The sequence below is a fragment of the Rhinolophus ferrumequinum genome, chromosome 21 (genome assembly GCF_004115265.2).
Source record: "Rhinolophus ferrumequinum isolate MPI-CBG mRhiFer1 chromosome 21, mRhiFer1_v1.p, whole genome shotgun sequence".
NCBI classification, from domain to species: Eukaryota; Metazoa; Chordata; class Mammalia; order Chiroptera; family Rhinolophidae; genus Rhinolophus; species Rhinolophus ferrumequinum.
The window spans coordinates 18,731,202-18,754,234 of NC_046304.1; the positions used below are offsets into that span (position 1 = coordinate 18,731,202).

General features: G+C 53.8%; 4 protein-coding genes and 3 non-coding genes across 16 annotated transcripts; 2 read left to right on the plus strand and 5 right to left on the minus strand.

Annotated features, from left to right (window-relative positions):
* Positions 1-411: 411 nt before the first annotated feature.
* On the minus strand, positions 412-10,218 carry NEK8 (NIMA related kinase 8). 4 transcript variants are annotated; one of them, XM_033089700.1, is made up of 15 exons: positions 8,956-10,218; positions 6,699-6,904; positions 6,220-6,452; positions 5,865-5,996; positions 5,156-5,364; positions 4,916-4,995; positions 4,651-4,832; positions 4,406-4,556; positions 3,913-3,989; positions 3,461-3,578; positions 2,566-2,716; positions 2,167-2,330; positions 1,903-2,061; positions 1,561-1,719; positions 412-1,207 (listed from the first exon to the last, which is right to left on the minus strand). In XM_033089700.1, exons 1-15 carry the CDS (start codon positions 9,009-9,011, stop codon positions 1,179-1,181), a joined length of 2,106 nt encoding a protein of 701 aa, XP_032945591.1. In that variant the 5' UTR covers positions 9,012-10,218; the 3' UTR covers positions 412-1,178. The 4 variants fall into 4 exon arrangements, with proteins under 4 accessions (XP_032945591.1, XP_032945589.1, XP_032945593.1 ...); XM_033089698.1 differs by lacking the exon at positions 8,956-10,218 and adding an exon at positions 8,735-8,835; XM_033089702.1 differs by lacking the exon at positions 8,956-10,218 and adding an exon at positions 8,322-8,499.
* Positions 10,219-11,014: 796 nt separating this feature from the next.
* TLCD1 (TLC domain containing 1) lies at positions 11,015-13,026 on the plus strand. Of its 2 annotated transcripts, XM_033089726.1 has the most exons (5): positions 11,015-11,391; positions 11,695-11,777; positions 11,870-11,952; positions 12,338-12,492; positions 12,573-13,026. In XM_033089726.1, the coding sequence occupies exons 1-5, from the start codon at positions 11,198-11,200 to the stop codon at positions 12,661-12,663; spliced, it is 606 nt and encodes a 201-aa protein (XP_032945617.1). In that variant the 5' UTR covers positions 11,015-11,197; the 3' UTR covers positions 12,664-13,026. The 2 variants fall into 2 exon arrangements, with proteins under 2 accessions (XP_032945617.1, XP_032945616.1); XM_033089725.1 differs by having other exon boundaries at positions 11,016-11,391; positions 12,338-13,024.
* A 306-nt stretch (positions 13,027-13,332) lies between these two features.
* Positions 13,333-16,652, minus strand: RPL23A (ribosomal protein L23a). The gene is made up of 5 exons (XM_033089727.1): positions 16,501-16,652; positions 15,716-15,899; positions 14,203-14,379; positions 13,619-13,688; positions 13,333-13,392 (listed from the first exon to the last, which is right to left on the minus strand). The coding sequence occupies exons 1-5, from the start codon at positions 16,523-16,525 to the stop codon at positions 13,378-13,380; spliced, it is 471 nt and encodes a 156-aa protein (XP_032945618.1). The 5' UTR covers positions 16,526-16,652; the 3' UTR covers positions 13,333-13,377.
* On the minus strand, positions 13,761-13,828 carry LOC117014111 (small nucleolar RNA SNORD42). The gene has a single exon (XR_004421417.1). It is a non-coding gene; the product is annotated as a small nucleolar RNA SNORD42 (small nucleolar RNA).
* On the minus strand, positions 14,445-14,516 carry LOC117014117 (small nucleolar RNA Z17). The gene has a single exon (XR_004421423.1). It is a non-coding gene; the product is annotated as a small nucleolar RNA Z17 (small nucleolar RNA).
* Positions 15,986-16,053, minus strand: LOC117014110 (small nucleolar RNA SNORD42). Its single transcript, XR_004421416.1, has one exon. It is a non-coding gene; the product is annotated as a small nucleolar RNA SNORD42 (small nucleolar RNA).
* Positions 16,653-17,435: 783 nt separating the features above from the next.
* Positions 17,436-21,681, plus strand: RAB34 (RAB34, member RAS oncogene family). Of its 6 annotated transcripts, none has more exons than XM_033089722.1 (11): positions 17,436-17,687; positions 18,681-18,795; positions 19,009-19,100; positions 19,960-20,028; positions 20,131-20,232; positions 20,334-20,398; positions 20,498-20,549; positions 20,738-20,819; positions 20,892-20,982; positions 21,092-21,199; positions 21,282-21,681. In XM_033089722.1, exons 2-11 carry the CDS (start codon positions 18,742-18,744, stop codon positions 21,347-21,349), a joined length of 783 nt encoding a protein of 260 aa, XP_032945613.1. In that variant the 5' UTR covers positions 17,436-17,687; positions 18,681-18,741; the 3' UTR covers positions 21,350-21,681. The 6 variants fall into 6 exon arrangements, with proteins under 6 accessions (XP_032945613.1, XP_032945612.1, XP_032945609.1 ...); XM_033089721.1 differs by having other exon boundaries at positions 17,440-17,687; positions 18,583-18,795; XM_033089718.1 differs by lacking the exon at positions 17,436-17,687 and adding an exon at positions 17,719-17,919.
* Positions 21,682-23,033: the final 1,352 nt, after the last annotated feature.

Here is a 23,033-nt window from a genome sequence, read left to right on the forward strand (position 1 = left end):
TCCTCTTTCCCCTGGGGAAGAGAGAGCGTGGCTCCGCTTCTCCCCAGAGCTGGGGATTCCTGACACTGGATGGGGCGGAGGGCCCCGGGGGACGGGCCGTGCTGTGCCACAAAGGTTCGCTTCTCCCCGAGAGTCAACAGCTCGGTCTCGGGGGCCACGTGTTACCCGGGGGCCCAGGGCTCCAGCTTCCAGGTGCTAAGCAGCCGAAGCCTGGCAACCAGATCCGGGGAGCCCGGCTGGGGCGGGGAGGCCGGGCTGGGCGCTGAGCCAGAGGAGCCTCGGCCCCAGCCTCAGGCTGCGCCCACATTCCTCCCTACACCACGGGCCATGCAGCCAAGATAGGGCCCAGCCCAACCCTGGGGTATCGGGCTGCCACTCCCCACTTCTGAAGAGACCACACTCTAGGCAGGCAGCTGATATTTTTATTGGCGCTACTTCCCAGTCATCTGGGAACTGATCTGGTAGAACCAGCTCCCCTTTCCCCCAACCTGTTTTGGGGGAATGGCCCGGGGTGAGGGACAACCTTCTGCAGGGATTCCCTTTGCATTATATTGCGGGCTGGGTGATACACTCCCTCCTGCAGGAGGGAGACACTCAGAAGTTGTACAAATCCCTGCCTCAGGATATAGGAGTGGGGGTGGTGGCTGGGCTCTGACCTCCCTGCCCCAGGCAATGCGGAGGCTGGGCCGCTGGAATGGCCAGTCCAGGCAGGCCCTGGCTTGCCCTGCTCCAAAGTACTGAGCTGCTCTCCCAGTGGACACCAGGAGCACATTTTGTAACCAGGCTAGGGGAAGGGGCAGGGTCTAGATGAAGCCAAAGCCACCTCCAGCTTTTTTCTGCCAAGGCTCTGAAGACCACCCAGCTTCCAAAGATTAGGTCTGGTTTCCAGTTCTAGCTAGGCTGAACCCTGGGGACAATGATTTAAGAAGGGGTGGGAAGAAAAAAGAGAGGTGCTGGGGAATAGGGTGAGTTGAGTTTTACATATCCAGGGCTTCACTGGTTCTTATACCTCATTGGACACAATCCAGGGGTGCAAGGGCTTCACCGGTTCTTATACCCCATTGGATACAATCCAGGGAGCTGGTGGATGGGGACAGTCACGCCTCAGGCACCTGTACTTTTGAAGAACATTCAGAGGAATAGCAATATCAAGGGCTCCACAGGTGTATCCAGGTGCCTCATGGGGGGACTGGCTCATCTGTGATGGCTGGAGAGTACAAAAGAGAAACCCCTGCAGCCTCCCAGAGGGCAGTGCCTCTAGCAATTGTCACCCACCTCCACCTCTGCTCCCACACTGGGCGCTGGACTCTGGACACTGCCACATCAGAAATATTGGTCCAAACTAAACTAGACTGGGGGCAGGAGGAGAAAGGATGCATTTGTGCCCTTGGGAGTAGTGAAGGCAGCCCTTCAATGAAGGCCCGAATCACCCACCCTTTCCCACCCCAGACAGGAAGCTCAGTTTTACCCCACAGCTTCTGCTTTCATTTATCTGGGCTGTGACCACTGAGGATGCGGGTGTGGGTGGGGGCCAGGTGGGTTAACCCTGTTATAACTCACGGCGAACAGCCAGGAGAGTGTTTCCATGGCAACAGGACACAGATGTCACTGTGTAGGGGTGTGTTTCATCCAGCTGCACTGGCCGAGGGAGTCCAGCATCCTCATCCCTCCTTCCCAGTCGACCTCGGGCCCCTTTGCCCCAAGAGTACACTTCACCTTCTGCCAAAGAGAATCCCAAGGAGGGAAACAGGAGGAGGACACAGCTTATCAAGCAACAATCCTCCCAGATCGCCATACTGGCCCCAATACGAGGTTGCTGAGTTCAACAGCCCTGAGCATAACCCCCCGTGGCCCATGGGCCTGCCCACAACCCTTTCTGTCCCCATAGTGCCCACTAATCACCTGTCCCAATGGCCACAGTGAAGGCATCCCCACAGGCCACCATCACTATCTTGACGCCCTGGAGGCCTTGGACTTGACAAGGGGCCCGGCTGACCCGGCGAGCACTGGTACCCAACTGCCCGTGCTGATTGCTGCCAAAAGTGTAGCAGTCACCAGAGGCTGGAAGGGAGGAGAGAGTGAAGGAAGGAAAGGGGCACCTCAGCTGAGGTCCCAAGCAGGCCAGGAGCGTCCACCTCTGGCCTCCTGTGTCCAGGTCTTACTCACCAGTCACAGCAGCTGAATGAGCAGTGCCCAGGTCCACACTCAGCAGGGACTCCTGGTCCAGGGGTGCAGAACCTAGCGGTGTGAAACTCAGAGCCTCCTCCACTTGCTGGTGGGGAGCAGGCTCCTCCCCAGGGGAGAGCTGGTCCAGGCCCAACTTGTTGAACCTGAAGGCAGAGCCAGAAGCCGAGTCCAAAGGACACAGTTTGTGTAGAGTGTCCTGCCCCCACATATCTGGGCAGGAGCTGGTGCACCAGGGGGCAGATCCCACCCTGGGCTGGACCACAGCTCCTTCAGCCCCCCTCAGTTCTAATCTCTAGTGGGGGTTAGGCAATGACAGATGGAGCATTAGCAGCCAGGAAAGGCAAGGGGCAGGCAAATCATCCTGGGGCACCTATTTACCTGTTGCTCCCACAGGCCAGGGCTTGGCCAGGCACAGTGAGGATCATGGACGAGTCAATGCCACATACCACCCGCTGGGCTTCCTGTCCTGGGGGCATGGGCACCTGCTGAGGGCAGCTATGGGACTCCCTGGTGCCTAGTCCCAGCCGGCCTACAAGGAGAAACCCCGGGATGGGGTGAGTGAGTGTTAGGGCTGGTGATGCCAGGAAAAGGACCCACAGAGGCAGTAACAGCGCTGAGCACATTGATGTTTTAGAGCTGTATCCTCTTGTTGCACTGATCCTTTTATCACTACAAGATGCCCTTGTCTCTTGCGATAACCCTTGTTTTAAAGTCTGTTTTGTCTGATGTAAGTAAAGGCTGTTCCCTCAACCTGAAATGTGCACCCTTGGCCCCTCATTGAGTCAAAACCTTACTTCTCCTTTAAGGCCACGTTCAGATACTACCATTACCTCCTCCAGGTGGAGTCCCTTGCTATTCCGTGGGCTGAACCCTGATGCTGTCTGTCCTCTGTCACGATGATGTCATCCCTCCCTCCACCACACTGAGCCCTCCAGGAGGACAGGAACCCCGTCTAAGCCACCTGTAGTGTCAGTGCTCAGCCTGATGATGCCTGACGCAGACAGGGCCACAATGACTTCTGTTGCCTGAATGAAATCTCCCTCATTATATATCATAAGCACCGGAAGGAGCGACATTTTGTTCATCTTGTCTCAGCACCCAGCACAGCATTGGCACATAGTGGATGTGCCATACAGGTTAGTTGCGTAAATAAATGAATGGAATCGGAGAGAAAAGAGGGAGAAGAAACCGGGCCGTGGGGTCGAAGGTGGGTGTAAAGGGGAACACATCATGGCTGGAGGTGCTATGAGGTGGAACAGGGTGGAGAGCTTACCACCATCTCCGCGGCCCCAAGCAAATAGTTCCCGCTCAGTGGACAGGGCCAGCACGTGAGAGGCCCCGCAGGCCACCTGCAGCATCTCATAGCCCAGCAGGGCCTCCACAATCGTAGGCTAGAGAGAGAGAGAAGCAGGGGAACACTGGATAAGGGGCCAGGACTCAGCATCCCGTGTAAGGATGAAGTTGGAGGCTGCAAATTCTCGTGAGATAGCTGTCCCTTTAATGCCCCCCCTTCTCCACCACCCCCCCCACACACACTACAACCATTGGGGAAGTCTGGTCTTTCTGTACTTCCCCTCATGCTTCCCAGAGCAGGTACAGTCTGGGAGCTAGAGGGACCTGTGGTTACTGGGGATTCCCCTGCCCCCCACATCTGGGTGTCAGCTCTCAGATGTGGGCTCCTTGCCATCTCCCCACTTCTCCTCCCCAGGTACACACAACACCTGCCTGGCTGATGTCATTGAGGCTGCCATGGCCGAGGCACCCATTGCTGCCACTGCCAAAGGTCATGATGATACCCCGATCTGGGAAGAGAGGCAGGGAGGAAAGAGACGGGAGAGAGAGGAGGCTGTTTTTCCAGAGAAACCAATCCAACCTTGGGTTGGAGAAGCAATAAAGTTAGCTGGAGGCTAGGGATGGAAGAATGGGATAGGGGAGAGAAGACAGACAGGGGTGTCTCTTCCCAAGTGTGTGACTTTGGACAAGTGACTTAGCCCTGAGCCTTAGTTCCACATCTGTCAAATGAGGATACCACACCTACTTTTCCAGGCCTGTAGTGAAGGGTAAAAGCGACTGTGTAAGTAAACTCCTGGTGCTCAATAACCAGTAGATAGAAGTATTATTAAGCGAGCAGTTTGTAAATGACTGGCAAAGAGGGAAGTTCCCCTGGGGGGCCTTCTCAGAGTGGGGTCCCCACAGGGTAGTCTCCGGACAGGCTCACCAGTCAGGCAGGCTGTGAAGAGGTCCCCGCAGGCCACCTGCTTTATGGTCACGCCTGACTGGCCCTCCAGGAACCGTGAAACAAACTGGGGCTGCTGCTGTTCCACTGCCCCCGGAAGGAGAGCACCCCCTCCAGCACCAAGGGGTGGGGCCTGGGGGTGACAGGGGAGGGAAGGAGTGGCTCCTGAGTGCCCCCTTCCTTGTGGTGACCCTACCCCCACTCCAGGCCCGCCCCAGCCTGCTCACCTCCCACAGGATGAGGCGCCCAGAGCGTGTGACACCGGCCTTCTGTGTGCGTCCAGCGGCCACCTGGACCACCTCTGTGTTAAGCATTGGCAGCCGCAGTGGAGTGCTAAGCCCACCACCCCACGTGTACACCGATGACAACGGTGGTGGAATGGCTGGCCGCACAGGTCCCCGGGGGACACCTGTGGGAACAGCTCATCAGGCCTATTAAACAGGTGGGAATGGCATGGTGTCCAAGGGGACCCGGAAGTTCCACTGGACTTACCCCTGCAGCGGGCGCTGGTAGTCCTGACGCCAGTGCTGCCAGGGGCCATGGGTGGCCCGGTGGCCAGGGACTTCTCTGCCCTGCAGAGAAGAGGGTAGCTTCAGGACACGGACCCCCCCTGGCATTTCCACATGCAGAAACGGAGGACTTGCCCTAAGGGCCCTTCTGCCCCAGCCTTACTATGCCCCCACTGGGTGCCCCCTTCTGCCCAGGACCCCCTCCCCCACTCCCTGCACAGGCCTCCGCATGCGGACGCTGCCCACGTCGGTGTGCAGGTTGAGGAGGGCACGGATGCAGAGGGGCTGCGCCATGATGTGGCTGAGCGGTGGCCGCTGTGCCGGCTCCAAGCTGAGCAGACTCAGGACCAGCTGGCGCAGCTCAGGGCTATACCGGTCAGAGATGGGCGCAAAGGTGCCACTCATAATCTTTAGCACCAGTGCTGGCAGGTTCTGTGAAGGCATCAAGTTGGGTGGGCCAGAGCCTCAGGCTCGACTCTTTGGTAACAGCACCCCCAGTTTCAGCCCCGGCCCCTTGTCTGATGGGTGATCACAGCCCTGCGGTCAGGAGCCTTTAGTCTGGTGAGGGGACTCCCAGGATGACAGGGGACCCAAACCCTGCTATCAAGAACCTCTGATAGGGGAGCTGCAGCTATGTCGTCAGAAACCTCAGGTTGTTGGGAAAACTTAAGTCTTGCCCTTAGGAGGGTCCCTAATCTGATGGGAGAGCCCTGCCGTCAGGAGTCCTCAGTTTTAAGGAGGGACCCAAGCCCTACCCTCAGGAACGCATAGTCTGAGGGAAGCCACAGCCCTGCTCTGGGGTCATCCACCAGTCTGACGAGGGCGACATGACTCAGCCACAAGAGAAGAAACACAAAAGCAGCTGGAGCTGAGGACTTCAGGGGAAGGGAGACGGAGCTCTCCCAGTCGATTCCTCAGGGGCGCTTACTCACCGCGGCCTCGAAGGCCCTCTTGAGGCTGGCCAGCTCATAGAGGACGCAGCCCAGAGCCCAGATGTCACTCTTCTGGTTGTAGGGCTTGCCCTCACACAGTTCGGGGGAGATGTAGCACGGAGTACCCACCACCTGCAAGAGGGAAGTTAATATTACAGCCCAGGGAGGGAAGACTGAGGCCCACGTGGAGACAGCTTCTCCCCAAAGCAGGCCAAAGTGCTTCCTCTTGCAGGACTACCCAGCCAGGGGCTACGGGCCCGAGGTCTTGGGGGGTGGGGTGAGAGATAGGCTTGCAGAGTGCACCTTGGCCCTCAAAACCTCCAGCACCCCTGAGGTCCCCTCCATGCCCAGGCACCGTGTAGGCCTTGCTCTTGCTGCTAAGGATCTTGGAGATTCCAAAGTCGCCAATTTTAACGACCATGCGGTGTTTGTCGAGAAGGATGTTTTGGGTCTTGAGGTCCCGGTGCAGGATGAGGTGGGTGTGCACATGATGCAGCGCGAGCAGGATCTGAACAAAGAAGTGCAGGATGGTCTCCTCCTCCAGCAAGGAGTTACAGCGCTTTTGGATGAACTCAGCCAGGGTGCCGCCTGCAGCCGCAAGGGACTAGTCAAGATCTAGGCTTTTCCAGGCCTGAGACTTTGCTTTTATAAAACTAAAGACCCAGACAGGGCCAGGGCCTGCCAGCATCACACTACTGGGGTCAGAACTCTACCCCTCTGACCCTCAGCCAAGCCCATTCCAAGGAAGGAAGCTGGCTGGTCTGTATCTGCCGCCTCACAGAGCTGACAGGCCCTTGGAGCCAGGCCGGTGCAAGGGGCCTGAGTCGGGCCCACCTGGTGCGTATTCCATGGCGATCATGAGAGCTTTGTCCTCCAGGAAGTTCTCGTAGTACTCAATGACATTGGGGTGGTTGAGCAGCTTGAGGACCTGGCACTCATTCTGCGCTGCCTGCCGCTCTTCCTTGGTCATCTGCTCCACCGGGATCTGCTTGATGATCACCAGCTTCTGGTCCGCCTTGCGCAGACACAGGTGTACAATCCTGAGGACACAGCGTACAGCAGTGGGTACCATCTGAGCTTCCAGCCACATGTCAGGTTGGGCAGACCTGACGACTGGATGGTGACTAGACTTAAAAGAGAGGGGACTGGCACCCAGACTAAGAGGTCATCTAACTAAGCGCACAGAACCCTGAGTTTCGGAATGGGGAGGACTAACCACAAACTCTGTAAGACCTTGAACAAATCATTTAACTTATTTGAGACTCAGTTTCTCTACAGCCACAATGAGGCAAAGTTAGGATTCATCTTTCTAAATTTCAACTGCCTGGGTTCACATCCTGGCTCTTCCTCTTACTAGTTATCTGGTCTTGGATTACGTGACATCATCATCCGAAAAATAGAACTGACCTCACAGGTTGTTGAGAGGATCAAATATGAAAATGCACGTAAGGCACTTAGCAAAGTGCCTGGCCCATCAAAAGTGCTCAATGAGTGGAAGCCATTCACATTATTATTTTCTTCCAAATCTGTGGTCAGTGTCCATAAAAGCAGGGTTCTTATTCTCCACTATATACCTAGTGCATAGCCTAGGATATGCCCCAGCACATGGCAGGAGCTCAGTAAGTATCTGCTGAATGAACAGACTATAAGATGACCATCTAAGTATCAACTTTGTATCTCTCCAGTTCAGGCCTCTCCTCTGAGCCCGACTCATATATCCAACTACGGTTTTGCATCTCTACCTGAATGGCTCACTAGCATCCTAATTTAACAAATTCAAAATATTAACAAAATTCTTGATTCCTGCCCCCAAAATCTTTCCTTCCTTAGTCTCTTCCATCTCAGCAAATAGTTATTAAAGCCAGACACCTGAAAATCATGGCAGAATCTTTCCTCCATTTCATACTAACACATCAGTAAATCCTGTTTCTACCTCCAAAATATTGTGAACCCATCCATTTTCCTCGGTGTCCTCTGCTATAACCGTTGGCCCAATCATCATTTCTAGCCTAAAATACTGCACTACCTTTCAAAATGGTCACTTTCATTCTTGTCAACCTCAAATCTAAACTCCACACAGCAGCCAGAGTGATATTTTTAAAATGCAAATCATATCAAGACCACATCCTCTGCTCAAACGGTTTTCTTTTACATGGCAAATAAATTCAACCTGAGCCTACAAGGCCAAAATCTGGTCCCTCCCTCACATTTTATAGCATTCTTCAGCTTGCTGGCTACATTCCAACTACACTAGTCTTTTTCTCAGTTCCTTGAATATTCTGAATTTTTTCCCCACGTGAGCATCTTCACTCACATATGCCGTTTCTTCCACCCGAAAAGCTCTGCCTTCACCTGTCTCAAGGGCTGATCCTCATTCCTCAAGCCTTGGCTTTATACCTCACCTCTCGGAGAAATTTCCCTCTACCACCCCAAATAATTATTTCCTTGGTGTTGTACCTTATTCTCGCAGCTTCTTAAATAACGGCTTTAACAGTGTGTTGTTTGTTGTATGTTTTTTCTATAGTCTGTAAGCTCCGAAAGGGAAAAGATCACACCTATTTTGGTCTTAACTGTATACCCATGGCCGAGAGCCTGACATGTAGAGTCGGCGCTCAATACCGGTTATCTGTTGAAGGAATGAGTACGGAATCAAACAGAACTGTGAGGGGCGCAAAGGTTTGCCGGGGTGTGACCTCCTTAGGGGCGGAGTCTCTAGGACTAGGACTGGGACCGGAAGCCTGGGCGGAGCTTCCCAGAGTCGGCATTCACGCCTTGGGGTTGGAGCTAACCCGGCAATAATTTCGCGGACAGAGTTGGGGTTTATTTTCCCTCTCCCCGAGCAATTGCCTCCCCCAAGAGCCCTGGCTCACCCAAAGGCACCTCTCCCCACCACTCGGATCTTCTCGTACTTCTCCATCTCATTTCCCAGTCGCATTTCCGGAACCCCCACACTCAGACGCTGCGCGTGCGCGGACCCGCCCACTCCAGAGCCACGCCCTTACACTGCAAAATAATTGCGGGGCGGAGCAAATGGAGCTGGGTGTTGGTTCAGCCTCGCGTCTCTCTGCTGATTGGCACCGTTCCTACAAACCTGGTCCGAAGGGTCGCTTTTCCAGGGTCCAAGGAAGAAATGGGACGACATGCCATTTCTTGGCGCGCTTCTCAATGGCCTGCACGTAATCAGCCACTTCTCACACCTGTGGCCGCATCCGGCCCTCGCAAAGCTTCATTAGACTGGAGGGGTGCCCTGCGCAGGCCGAGTGAGGGTGGGAAGCAGGGACATCCTTTTTCTGACCCCCGTTTTGGCCACTATTGACGCTGTTTCAGAAAGAGAGAGCAGATTCTCACTGGGATGCAGACTGAACTTGGAGCTTCAGCATCCTCACTCTGTGGGGTAGGGAGCAGGGTTAGTTTCGTATTTGCCTAGGGCGCAACAGGGAAAACCCCGACCTGCGCAAGTTGAATCACCTAGGGAGGATATGATACGGTCTCCAGACTGTCCCGACTAGTGAACACCGCGCTCGTCAGCACACGCAACCCCCAGCTGAACACACACAACCCACCGCGGGGTAATTTCCCTTCTAAGCTCAACTAGGGAGAACCTCCTTAGAGGAAGATGGGAGGAAAGTAGATCACTATCTGAAAGAGGGAGAGGAGGAACGGCAGCCGTTTGGCCGATAAGGGTTCAGGCTTCTGCCCAGAGGTAGGGGGCTAGTTAGTACGAGTGTTTAGGGTCTTGACAAGAAGTGAATTTAATTCCAGGTGTCTCCCTGGTACCTTCTGCTCTGCACGAGTCCACAAAAGCTCAGTTAAGGAGCAAGGGGGTGGTGATTAGCTAAGGGATAGCGTCCCTGTTTCCGAGTGGGTGAGGAATGTGAGGAATGAGGTGTTTATCTTTGCTCCCACCCCACCCTTCGAAAGAGTGCCCAAATCTGCCTATGTGGGATGACCACTAGAAGGGCCTCAGGAGGGCTCCTCGCAGGCTTAGGCCGGTGTTGGCTAGTAGACAAAGCTGCCCTGTGAGCAAAGGGGAGTGCAGAGGGGGAAAGCCGCTCATCCGGGACACTCGTGCTCTCACCTAGAAACCGATTGGGCCTTGGTTGACTCAGGATACCTCACGTGGGTTAATGTGTAACCTGGGAGCCACCAGGGGAGGCTGAGCAAACACCCAAACCTCTTAGTCCCTGGATCTCTGGCGCCTCAGGCTTCTGGCTTTTCCTCCCTCTCAAAGCACCTTTTACCTCGCGCCCCTCCTCCCCCTCCACTCCTCCTCCTCTTCCACTCCCGACTCGGCTCTTAGCCGCTCCGGGGTGCGCTGGCGTATGGCCTGCTAACCCGCAAAAACAACCACCTCATTCCTTTGGAGGCTGGAGGGGAATCCCACGCCACAGTGAGGACAGGCTGACACCTAGTGGCTAGAATATGCCACTACTCCAGGCCACTGGCCTGAAGAGTGAGGGTCACCCTAGCAGCCTGGACAAACGGGCGGTCTTCCTTGCTCCAGCCCTCCAAGGAGCTAGGAGAAGAGAGCTGGGACTGCCTGAGGGAGGATTGTGACAGCAGCTCGGCCCCAGGAGCTCAAGAGCGGGCTGGGAGGAGGGATGGTGATGGGTTAGTCAACAGTTTCTGGGAACCGACTATGTGCCGGGCGCGTAGAGGCAGGTAAGCACGTCCATCTCTAGTCTGAAGACGCTACGGTAGCGATCCAGTGGAAGAACGGGGTCTGGGCAGAAATTGTTGTCGGAGGCCGGGCTCCGATACGTCCCCAGGATCTGGGTTTAAAAGACGTGGGTGTGTGACGAATCCTGCCCAGCTCTGCCCAGAAAGGAGTTGAGGGCGGAGAGAGTTCTCGCAGTACCCGCCCAGGCGGGGGAGCCGGTGGCCCCGGGGAAAGAGGGGACGCGGGTTAATGAGGCCAAGCGAACCAGAGAGTCGGCAGTCGGGAGGCGCCAGCGAGGGGTACCTCCGTGGCGGTGCCCCAGGACTGCCCCCTTTCGCCCGAAGTCTGCGGGAGCCAGGCAAGACGCGGGAGGCCCCCCCCCCCGCCCCGGGAAATGGGGCTCGCGCCCTCCACGCAGCAAAGGCGCCCGAGGGGCGGGGGCAAGCGGACTGGGCGGGGCGGGGGCGCGGGCGACTAGGGGCGGGGGCAGAGGCCCTCTGGGAGGGAACGGGAGGAGCAAAGGGGCCTAGAGGGCTCCGCGAAAAACTGTGAGAGGCTGGCGGCCGGCGGGATAGGCGACCGGGGTGGACTGGCCCGAGAGGGAGCCCAGTTCCCCGTACAGCCCGAGGAGGCCGCCTAGAGGGCGGACAGACCGACGGCTGGGAGGGCCAGCATGCCCCCATTGCTACACCCCGCCCTGCCGCTGCTCCTCGGCGCCACGCTGACCTTCCGGGCGCTCCGGCGCGCGCTCTCTCGCCTGCCTCTCCCGGCGCACGTGCAAGCCGACCCTCTGCGCACCTGGCGTTGGCACAACCTGCTCGTCTCCTTCGCCCATTCCATTGTGTCAGGGATCTGGGCACTGCTGTGGTGAGTGAAGGACCGGGGTAGTGAAAGTGGCTAGGGGATCCCGCCGTTACTCTCCCCATCACGGGGGGCTGAGGTTATGCAGTCTCACATGATTACTTGTAACCAATCGGGAACTGCTTCGGCCCCAGGGGAAGAGGATCTCACCTGGGAAACGGGAGACACCTGGGTTTCAGCCAAACCCCTCCTCGGTTCCCAGTCCATAGTGGGAGCCCAGAACTCTCCTGGGACTGGCTTGGGTAATTGTGAGTTGAGGGTCCTTGGGAATGGGAAGATGAGTGGCTGCCTTCTTCCCTCCCTCCCCAGTGTATGGCAGACCCCCGAAATGCTGGTGGAGATTGAGACGGCATGGTCGCTTTCTGGCTATCTGCTCGTTTGCTTCTCCACAGGTAAGTCTTGCCCAATAAGTATTAAGAAGGTGGAGAACAGGGAGAAACTCCTTAAATCCCCTTCCTGACCTCTTCCCCCATCCCTCCACTAGGGTATTTCATCCACGACACAGTGGACATTGTGGTTAGTCGTCAGGCTCGAGCTTCTTGGGAATACCTCGTCCATCATGTCATGGTGAGAAGCAGGGGGTGTGGTATAGGTCTGGTGCTAGCAACTTCAGTCTCAGCTGTCTTGCTGAAACTGGGAAGGGGAAGACCAGCTTTTCTTAACCCCATTCCCATGGTGTCCTTTGCCTTCCCATGCTAGGATACTAAGGGTTGGCCCTACCTTTGTACCCTTGGTTCACTATCTTGAGGCCAGCAATCCATAGCCTCACCTAGTACCTCCTTAGACGATAAACTCCACGCAGGGATCAAAATTTAATGGTAGATTCACTCAATTGTATGCCAGCAGATGGGAAGGTTTTCTAGCCCTGTTTGGTAACCTTGATACTCCCACCAACTTCCAGTAAAGCCTTAGGGAATCTGTTTCCTAATCTGTTCTCTCCTTTGCCCTCTAGGCCATGGGTGCCTTTTTTTCAGGCATCTTTTGGAGCAAGTTTGTAGGTGGGGGCGTCCTCACGCTGCTGGTGGAGGTCAGCAACATCTTCCTCACCATCCGAATGATGATGAAGATCAACAATGCCCAGGACCTCCTCCTTTACCGGATCAACAAGTATGTCAACTTGGTCATGTATTTTCTCTTCCGCCTGGCCCCTCAGGCCTACCTCACCTATTTTTTCCTGCAATATGCAGGCCAGAGGACCCAGGGCACCTTTCTGCTGGGTATCCTGCTCATGCTGGACATTATGATTCTCATCTATTTTTCCCGCCTCCTCCGCTCTGATTTCTGCCCTGACCGTGTACCCAGCCAACAACACAAAGACAAATTCTTGACGGAGTAAGAGGCACAGAGCCTGGGACTTGTGGCAAGGACAAAAAACACAATCAAGGGAGAACAGCCCCACACATAAACTGAGATGAGCCCCAAACCTGGGGCATCCAGCCTCTCCACCTGTCAAGCCTGCACCCACTATTGAAAACACTAATGAAAACACTCTGAAGTCCTTGTCCTTTCTTGGGCAAGGGGTGAGCGAAGCAGACAGACCGGTTGGACATGGTAGGTGGGTGTGGGGACAAGGTGCTACGTGAGAGCCAGCCAACCCACACTGCCCTGAAATGGATGCTAATAAACTCTTGGTATTGGTTTCATACAAAGCCTCTTCGCCAGAGATAAAGTTAAGGGTTCTTATAAAACTTCTTGCTTGTTCTCTTACCCCTGTGATGGAGAGAAGTACTAGTTGTCTCAGGACAATCCTAGACTGAGTCACAAATATCTCCTATCTGAGCTCCCACCCACCAGGATTATAGCAAGTATAGTGCCATGATAGAGCTAAGTGTTCCAACAGGGTTATGTACACCAAGAGTCTTGTGTAAACCCTGTGTATTGTGTACAAGTATACCCAAGTATGGCCTCCCCCCAGCACAACCAGAAATCAACATAAAGAGACAAATATACAGTGAAAAAGTTTGTATTTAGAATTTGCCAGCTGGACTCAGTTTAGATGATCCCAATCTGAAAAACAAAAGGGAGCTTTGTTACTAGGAGTTGAAATGTGAAGATTAAGCTGGAATGTCATGGTTAAAAAGCAAAATGTGGGCACAGGGCAGGGCCTATTAAGGATAGGAGAGCAGTCTGTCAGTTATGACTAATCAGCAAAAGTCAGGCTTTGGTCGGAAACAGACACACCATGTGCAGCCAGCGGGTGGGTATTAAGGAGTTCCTAGCAAAGGAAGCTTACTTTGTTGGCAACATCCAAAGCATCGTAGTCAGGAGCCAGTCGAACATATGCCTTCTTCTCTCCATCAGGCCTGGGGTGGAGGAGAAAGGCTTCGTTAGTCCCCGTCGCCTTCACTGCCCCAAGAACCTGCCCCCGTCTTCTGGCGCATCAGCGGTTCCTTTGTTCATGTCATTCTTTTCCAAATAGTGATTTTTTTTCCATCATCTGCGCAGGAGGGTAGGGAAGCCACTAAGCTACAAAGCCAGCCAATTCCCTTTTATGGGAAACACCACAGAACATTTACATCCAAGTAATCTGACGTATATTTTACTCTAGGGCTCACCATTGTCTAGAGTTAGGAATCAAGAAAATGAGCCCCAACCCCACATATAAATTAAACCCTACAGGCAGGACAGCTGTTGATTCCTCAAAAGTCCATAGTCCATACAAAGGACTATAACTACAGCAGGGGTTGCTCATTTCTCAAGGCTCGCACTCTGAAATCTAATTGACCCCAAAAGCATCAAGGAATTTCATGCCGTTCAGGTTTCCTGGCTCCTGACTGAGGCCCCAGCCTCCGCCCCATCCCATGGGGCCCCACTCACCTGATCAGGGTGTTGACCTTGGCCACGTCAATGTCATAGAGCTTCTTCACAGCCTGTTTGATCTGGTGCTTGTTGGCCTTGACGTCCACAATGAACACAAGTGTATTGTTGTCTTCTATCTTCTTCATGGCTGACTCGGTAGTTAGGGGGAATTTGATGATGGCATAGTGGTCAAGCCTGGGGAGGTAAAATGGGGTCACCTGGCCTGAACCCAGAAGGGATGGGCCCTCTTTTGGAGTCCAGGTGCATCAGACAATGTGGTAGGAATCATTATTGTCAGACTTTGGTCGCTTAACAGTGTCATCATCTGCACCCTGAAACGTAGGGACCTGGAGCCTCGGCCTGAGAGTAGAACCATATGCACGTTCTTTCACTTGAAAGGCTTTCATCCTTTAAGTGATTATAGAATCATCTTTGAGTTCTAAACCTTCATGTTTTATTTGATCTCATTTCTAAAGGGCAAATTTCTGGATGAAATTTGAGACCTGAGAAGTTGAACAACTGACCCCAAGAGTACAAAGCTAGACTACGGCACCATGAAACCCAGGCTTGGGTTCCAAAGAATGTTTGTCCTTTACTATGAGGCTGGGTAGACTATTTCTGCCCACTCTGGTTGCGGAAAATTGGTTTAAGGGTCATCAATTCTTGAGAGCAACTTTTATTTACAGTTCAGGTTACCCTTAGTGGCCTGAGCACACCTATAACACAGCTTTCCCCCTGATATGCAGAGAAGCAAGGCTCTCTACTTACAGACGCTACCTTTCCATTTTGAAGCTAAAGATCAGGTCTCAATCTTTCATTAAATTCTAGGTCCAAATGGGAGTAAAAAGTCTTATCAAGTGCTTTCCTTCACAGACACAACCCACACTTCTGCCTTTTCTTAGGAAGCAGGGGAAGAAGCAGAAACCCAGTGGTGGCAACTACCACCATGGCTCTAATCTGTGGTCCCTAAATTCAGTTACTAACAGCAGCATGACACCAAAATACTCAACTACCCTAACCTTTTGCCTATTTCCCCCTAACCATTACCCAAGTGTAAAAAACAGAGTGAATGAAAGAAGCTTCCATACACTGTTTCAGGACTTCGCTGCCCAATGCAAATGAATGAATCTCCTTTATCAGCCTAGAACTACCCCACATCCTTACCCTCGAGGACAACTCCCTACAAATGCTATGAGGAATGAACTAAACCTGGAACTCCCAAAACAAAGAATAACTAAGTCCCACGTTATACTCCCCAAGAAAGAGGACTTTAAAACCCCGGCAACATATAAAACGATAATTAATCTAACAATTAACCTTGGCAGTAACTCTGGGTTGTTTTAAACAATTCCTGCCAGTATTGTGAAAACACTCCCCTTGGTTTTAAATAGGGCATTAACAATATCTCGCATTAGGGAAGAACGTTAAGTACTAATGTTTTTGAGGAGCTATGCTCTAAGTTTGGTAAATTTCGTTAATCACCAGTGGAGGATACTCAAACATCATTTCAAGGGTTCGGGCCAGTACTGACTTGTTTCTCCTGGGAGCGCTCTTCCGAGGATATTTAGGCTGCCTTCGGAGCCGCAGTGTCTTGGGCCTTCGGAAGGTGGGTGACGTCCGGATCTTCTTTTTTTTGTGGCTGTGGACGCCTTTTAGGACTGCTTTCTTTGCCTTCAAAGCCTTCGCTTTGGCTTCGGCTTTGGGAGGGGCAGGGGCTGAGACAGAAAGAAAATGAGGGTGCCGGATTCAGAAATCGATCACTTCCGGCCTCAAGACCGGTAGTGGGCGCCCCAGGCCACATGTGCATCAGTGGTTCCTTTGAAGACATCATTAAGTCTCAGGTGGTTAAAATTTTTCCATCATATGCACGATACTGGGGGCAAACTTGGAGTAAATTCAGGGATACGACTAACTAGCAATGATCGAACGCTTGATACTTGTCGGGATGCGTGCTAACAGTTTTATATATACCATCGCACCCAGAGAGGGTATATAGCTCCCGTCTAACATGAGATAAAAAGAAACTCAGTATAGTTGAGGGCACTAATTCCTTACAGGTCTGGAGACATGAAGCTCCAGCCGGTGGATACGTATAGCTCCCGAGAGTCGACTATCTGGCTGTCGGCTTGCCTCCCAACCCTCTTTACTACAGCCCAGCCCATGCGGCTGGGCCCACGCGCCGCAGCGTGGCCGAAACGCAAGGAGCAGCCCCGGAGCCGACACCCCAAGTCTTGGCCCAGTCGCCGTCCTTTCAGTTCGTTTACTCTGCGGGGATCCCCAGGCAGCCAGCTGTGGCACCCCAGACCCAACACACACCTTCCTTCTTCGCTTTCGGCGCCATCTTCGTGAAAAGGGTTTCCGAGACCCGTTCCCATGGGCTTATAGAGCCACGTCTCACCGAAGACTCGCGATGCTTCCTCCTTAAAGCTAATTGGGTAATCTGTAGCGCGGCGCCCGCCGGGAATGGTAGTTAGGTTTAAGCTCCTCGGGAGAAGGACTAAGCATGCGTCACCCCTCCCCTCATTAGACAGTAAAGCTTCTTGGGGATTGTAGTTTTTTGGAGACTTGTGTTTATGCTGCTGCGAGTGCACCCCGCTGTCGCTCGGGTCTGGTCTTGCGTGCTTCCCATCTTGAACTACTTCAGGGAAGAGGATTGTAGATCCAGGAGACAGCCAGTAGCACTGCAAACTAAAATGAATATAGTTAAGATTGACTCAGGGAGAGTGAAGCAAAGTTCTAGAACTTTAGAGCAGAATTTGTCAGGCCCAACACCCTTTATCATTGATGGAAACTGAGGTCAAAAGAAGAGACGTGGCTCGCCAATAACGGTGATTTGTTGGCAGAAAAAGTCGAGTCAGGTAGCGGGGAGGAGGAAAGTATCAGAGGAGGTAGAAGGTGGCCACATCGCCCCTTTTTACCTTGACAGTCAGATTTTATGCGTTTTCCAGATAATACTCTTGAAACTCCACCAATATTGCGAACAGATTTCTGCAGCATTCGCTAGTTCTTCTTGTGAATAATTCCATTCACAGTCCCCTCCCTTAAAGTAGTCTTCCTTCCCTGCCCCAGTCATCTTTGCATCTTCAAATTCAGTTCCGGACACACAGTAGTGCTCTGGTTCGCTTCTCTGAGGGTCTGTGTCTACCCCGCCTTCACCCCGCCCTTTCTATCTTCCCCCTCGCCTCTTGGAACCAGATTTCCCTTTTGACGGTGAGACTTGTTCTGTGCTACCCCCTCTTCTACCCTGGAGAACTGCAAAATGGAAAAGTTGTCCTTGGGAAGATTCCAAAGGGGTCAGCGCGAAGAACGCCCATACCAGAGAGGAGTCCCCAGGTTCCGGAGCAGTGACCTCCCTCCCCAAAGGGCGGAGTTCCCGGTCCATCTACCCTCCTTTTATTCTCCATCCTGGCAGGCAGGCAGTTTGGTCTTCAGCCTCCGCACCCCTTAATCTACAAGATAGCCTTCGAGGAAAAGACACCAGACCTCGGACGTCTCTCTCCATGGTGGGCATCCAGCTCCGACCGTGGCACCCCTTTTACGCCCCTCCACCCCACCTCCCAGGGCTGAAGGGCGAGCGGGGGCCGACTCTATGAGTCACGTCCTGGGCCTGGAGTTGAGGAGGGAAGCGCCGCCTCTCCTTGGGCCCCTTTTCTCCTCCTTTATCCCTCCCCGCCGGTCCTGCGGCAGCCAGATGCTGAGCAGCAATCCCCGATCCCCCATCACTAATTCGGCAGGGTAAGGGTCTCTGTGCAGGCGCAGCCGGGCACAGAGGTGCAGGGCAGAGCGACCTGGAGTTCCCGATCAGGGCAGGTTCCAGCCTGGGTGGGGGCGGTCCTGGTACCCAGTGAGGCGTCTAGCCGGGGAACCTGAACTGGGCAAAGCAGGGAGGAGGAGAGGAGGGGGAGGCTGGGGCAGGCTGAGAGGCCAGGAGCTGCCGGGAGAGGGGCAGGGGGCGGCCCTTCTCCAGGAATTTCCGGGGATCATGTTACAGCGCTCGCAAAGGGAGAGCCGAGTGGGACGCGAGGCCCGGCAGCCGACTGGGCCCCTCGCCCCCTCCAGCAGCCCGCAGGCTTCGCAGCACTGTCCCTGCCCACACTGACCCCGTGTGGCGGGGCCGCTCCGCGTCCCCGGGCCGTTCTGTTATGGTGGGACCGCCTCAACCCCGAGTTGTCGTCGGGTCTCCGCGGCCTCGAGTTATTGTAGGAACTATCCGGCCTCGAGTTATTGTAGGGTCTGCGCGGGTCCGGGACCCCCCGGACGGGACTCCTCGCCCCCATTTGGCGGCTGAGGGGTCTCCACGCCCCCGAGTCGTCTTCGGGACTCCCCGGGCCCGGGTGATTGTGGGTTCGCCCGGGCCGCGGGTGATTGTCTCATCCCCGTGGCCTGCGGTGGTCGTAGAGTCCCCGAGGCCGCGGGATCCCGTAGGCTCCCCGTGGCCCCGAGTTATAGTCGGGACACCTCGGTCTCGGGTGATTGTCGGGTCTCCACGGGCCCAGGTCGCTGGGGCAAATCAAGCCTCCGCGCCTTCTCTGGGCGCCCCGCAAGGCCGCAGGCAAGATGAACATTCTGGCGCCGGTGCGGAGGGATCGCGTCCTGGCGGAGCTGCCCCAGGTAGGCGCCAGAGCCACGTCGGACTTCTGGCTTCGGTGGTGCATGGGCGGGGAGGAGGCGGCACCAGACCAGTTAGAGGCTTGGGCCCAGCCCTGCAGCCCAGCTAGGCCTGCTGCTTCTGGGTGGTCCCCTCCCCACCCCCAGCCCCGGGCAGCTAGGCTGTGGGACAAGGGCCAGGAGTGGGTGAGGCCCACCCTCTTGCATCCCTGTCAGTGCCTGAGGAAGGAGGCCGCTTTGCACGTGCACAAAGACTTCCACCCCCGCGTCACCTGCGCCTGCCAGGAGCACCGGACAGGCACCGTGGGGTGAGTTGGAGACACCCAAAACAAAGAAAGGAAGTCTCAGGAAACTGCAGTCAAAGCAAGGGTAACATCCACTCTATTGGGGCTCTCTATTGCAGCCTCTACCAGTGATATGGTTATTCCCCCTTTTTATGCCCCTGTGTTAACCTCTTTCTTCCCAGCGAGGTTGTGGTGAGTCCTATGAGATAGGGTTGGGCGGTTAAATTTCTGACACAAAGAAGCTGTCCAACATGAGGGGGTGCTCACTAGCTCAGTTTTCCACATACCTAATCTATTTGAGCCCCAGGGCAGGAGCTGTGCCTTTAGGGATGAGTCCCAATGTGGGTAAAAAACAAAAAAAACGGAATGCTAATAACAGTTGCCACCATTAATGGAGCACTTACTGTGTGCCAGGCAGTGTGTTGGATACTATTATTGTCTTTTAGTAAAAAGAAAACACCATTACGTTTAAGCCCTATCCGGATTTCAGAGATGTTACAATGTATGTGTGTATGTGTCTGTGTGTGGGGGCTGAGGATATGTTTCAAAATACAGAAGGAACATTTATCTCTTAACCTTCACAACAACCCAATAAAATGTACTCTAACTCTCCACTTAACAAATGTTGAAACTGAGAAAGGCTACATAACATGCCCAAAGTCACACAGCTAGTAAGTGTGAGAGCTGGAATTCAAATGCATGGCTCTCTGATACTGAAGCACAAAGCACGCCTTGCCAGCACATTTGTCTAGGCAAGCTGCCTAGGAGGCCTTGTCTGTGACAACTGCAGCCTGGGTTACCTGATGGACCTCCTAGGGAGAATTGGGACTCCCTAGACGTGAAAGAGCTAGTACCCATTCCTCCTGTCCCCTCTTGTGTCCAGCAGATTTAAGATCTCCAAGGTCATTGTGGTGGGGGACCTGTCGGTGGGGAAGACTTGTCTCATTAATAGGTAAGAGGGTGCTAGAGCTGAGCTGGGTTGGGCTGGGCAGGGTGGGGCTGGGCCTAGCCAGGTGGGTTGGGCTCAGGGCCACAGCATCTGGTACCCCCTTAGGTTCTGCAAAAACACCTTTGATAAGAATTACAAGGCCACCATTGGAGTGGACTTTGAGATGGAACGATTTGAGGTGTTGGGCGTCCCCTTCAGTCTGCAGCTGTAAGTGCTCCCTGCACCCCTTTCAGCCATTTCTTCCTCCAGCACCTATACCCCACCTACTGCCCTCCCCATACCTGTGTTTCACCCCCCTTTCCTCCCAGCTGGGATACCGCTGGACAGGAGAGGTTCAAATGCATTGCCTCAACGTACTACCGAGGAGCTCAAGGTAAGGGCCTGGGTGAAGTAATCTAGGGCTGGGGGTATTGTGGAAATGAGCCAGGAGCGCCTTCCCCATCTCCCTGAGACTGTTTCTGCCTCTTTCCAGCCATCATCATTGTCTTCAACCTGAATGATGTGGCCTCCCTGGAACATACCAAGTATGTGGGGATGTTGAAATATAATGGGGCTCTGAGAAGAGAGGGTTCCGGAAAGATGGGTGGTCAGGGGCATGGTAGGGAAGGGAAGAATGCATCTAGGAGCGGAGAGAGGGTAATTGGGCATATGCGTGTCAGCGGAAGGATCCCGTCCAACTCACTCATCCCGCTGTGTCTCCCATCTGTGGCAGGCAATGGCTAGCTGATGCACTCAAGGAGAATGACCCTTCCGGCGTGCTTCTCTTCCTCGTGGGTTCTAAGAAGGACTTGAGTGTGAGTGTGCCAGTGGGGGGACTTCCCGACTTGGTGAGGGAACCCCCCCATCTGACTTTGACTTTCCCTAAGACTCCCGCTCAGTACGTGCTAATGGAGAGAGATGCACTCAAAATGGCCCAAGAGATGAAGGCTGAGTACTGGGCAGTCTCATCTCTCACTGGTGAGTAAGAGGCTTCAGGCCTTCCGCTGTGGCATGCCTGCCTGTCAGCTGTGCCCAATGACCCCAGGCCGAGAACTGCTCCTGAGCACCGATCTGCTCCCTGTGTTAGGTGAAAATGTCCGGGAATTCTTTTTCCGGGTGGCGGCGCTGACCTTTGAGGCCAACGTGCTAGCTGAGCTGGAGAAATCAGGGGCCCGGCGCATTGGGGATGTTGTCCGTGAGTGCCCGCCTGGATGGGGGTGGCAGAGCTCCTGGGGAATCTCCAATCTCTGATTCACATATTTCCCACCCTTCTTCAGGCATCAACAGTGACGACAACAACCTCTACCTAACTGCTAGCAAAAAGAAGCCCACCTGTTGCCCATGAGGGGTGAGGGACTGTCCAGAGACTGCCCAACCCTGGGACACTGTGCCACCTTGACTCCCCCAAGAGCTCTTCCCCTGGACATTTGCACTGACTGTTTTTCCAGACCAAAGAACTGCCCCTTGGTGGCAGTACCCCCAGAGGACCATGCTAGTCACTTCTTGCCCCTAGGCACCATGCCAAAGACTGGATGCCCCCCTCCTCCAGGTGCCCCGTGGTGGGGAAGTGGTCCCGGCTGCTTTTGCTCAGCTTGCTGGGCCCTTAGGTATGACGATGCTTAATGATCCCAGCCTCACACTGTGCCTTATGCATTAAAATCTCTATTGTTAGCAGTTTGGAGGTTGGAGTCCTTTGTTGGGGATGAAGGAGGTGGAATGGACAGGGCTGTATGGCAGTCTTGGGACTGGAGCCTCCTACTGGGATGATGGCCATTCCTGGCCCCTGGGCAGGCCTCAGGCAGGCTGGGAGCTCAGGAAACAGGTTTGGGGGGCTGCACTGAACATTCACTGGGTGAGATCTGAATTGTTGACTTTGATAGCTCTTTCCTTTGGTCCCTTCCCCCCAAATGTGTCTTCCTCCTTGGTGCTTATACCCAAATTGCCACCATTGGATAATATTTTTCCTTTCCTTTTCTTTCTTTTTTTTTTTTTTTGAGGAGGGCATGGCTCACAGTGGCCCATGCAGGGATCGAATTGGCAACCTTGGTGTTATTAGCACCACGCTCTAACCAACTGAGCTAACCGTCCACTCTTCTTTTTTTTTACCCTACTCCTGCCTTCCCTTTAAAATACACTTCACAGTGAGAAGTGATTGAGTTTTAGCTACTTCTTGGGTTGAACAGAAGGCCCAGGGTGGGTAAGGGCTGGGCTCTTATTCGAAAGATGTGCTAACATCTAACTATATTAACGATATAAACATAAAATTATGAGTGGTATCTGTTTACATTTGAAAACATGATTAAATAACTAAGTTTAATAAAAAAATAAGATGTATATTTTTCTCTCTTTGAAAAAAAAAAAAAAGAAGACATGCTCTGAAGAGCACCTGCATTTAAATCCTTGAGGTCCATCCTGGGACATTTAGGCAAAGAACTTACCCTCTGTGCCTGAATTTCCTCATCTGTAAAACGAGGCTAATAATACTGATGAGGTTTTGTGGATGAAATAAGATGAAGCACACACATCGGAAGAGCTCAAAAACTTTAACTGTTATAATTATTTGCAGGAAGAGTGACCAAGAACCTAACTCACTGTTGACATCTGACCCAGAGCTATAGATGGGCTGGAAGTACGCCTCTCAGACATCTGGACCAACAATGGAGGGACATGTGGCCTGGAGTCATTCTGGGAGACCATGCAGGGTCAAGATCAGGACACAGATCCTGGCTGCCAATCAGCAAGTGCTCTGTCCCTTCTATGCCTGGTTCCATTCTCAGCCAGCTACTTTGGAAGGGTTGGCTTTTCTGCACACTACCCCTTCTCCTGGCTTCCCCTCCCCTGCTGTTCCAAGAGCTGGAGGGTCTGGGCAAGTAGCCCTATAGTAACTCAGGTTGCTGGGTCTGGAGGAAAGTGAAGGTTGGCATCACGCAGAGCAGTCATCTCCTTTGATGACTGGAGAAAACTTAAATACCATCTTTTCTTTTCCATCCTTTGAGGCACAACCTGACTTTGGAGGCTGCTACCTAGAG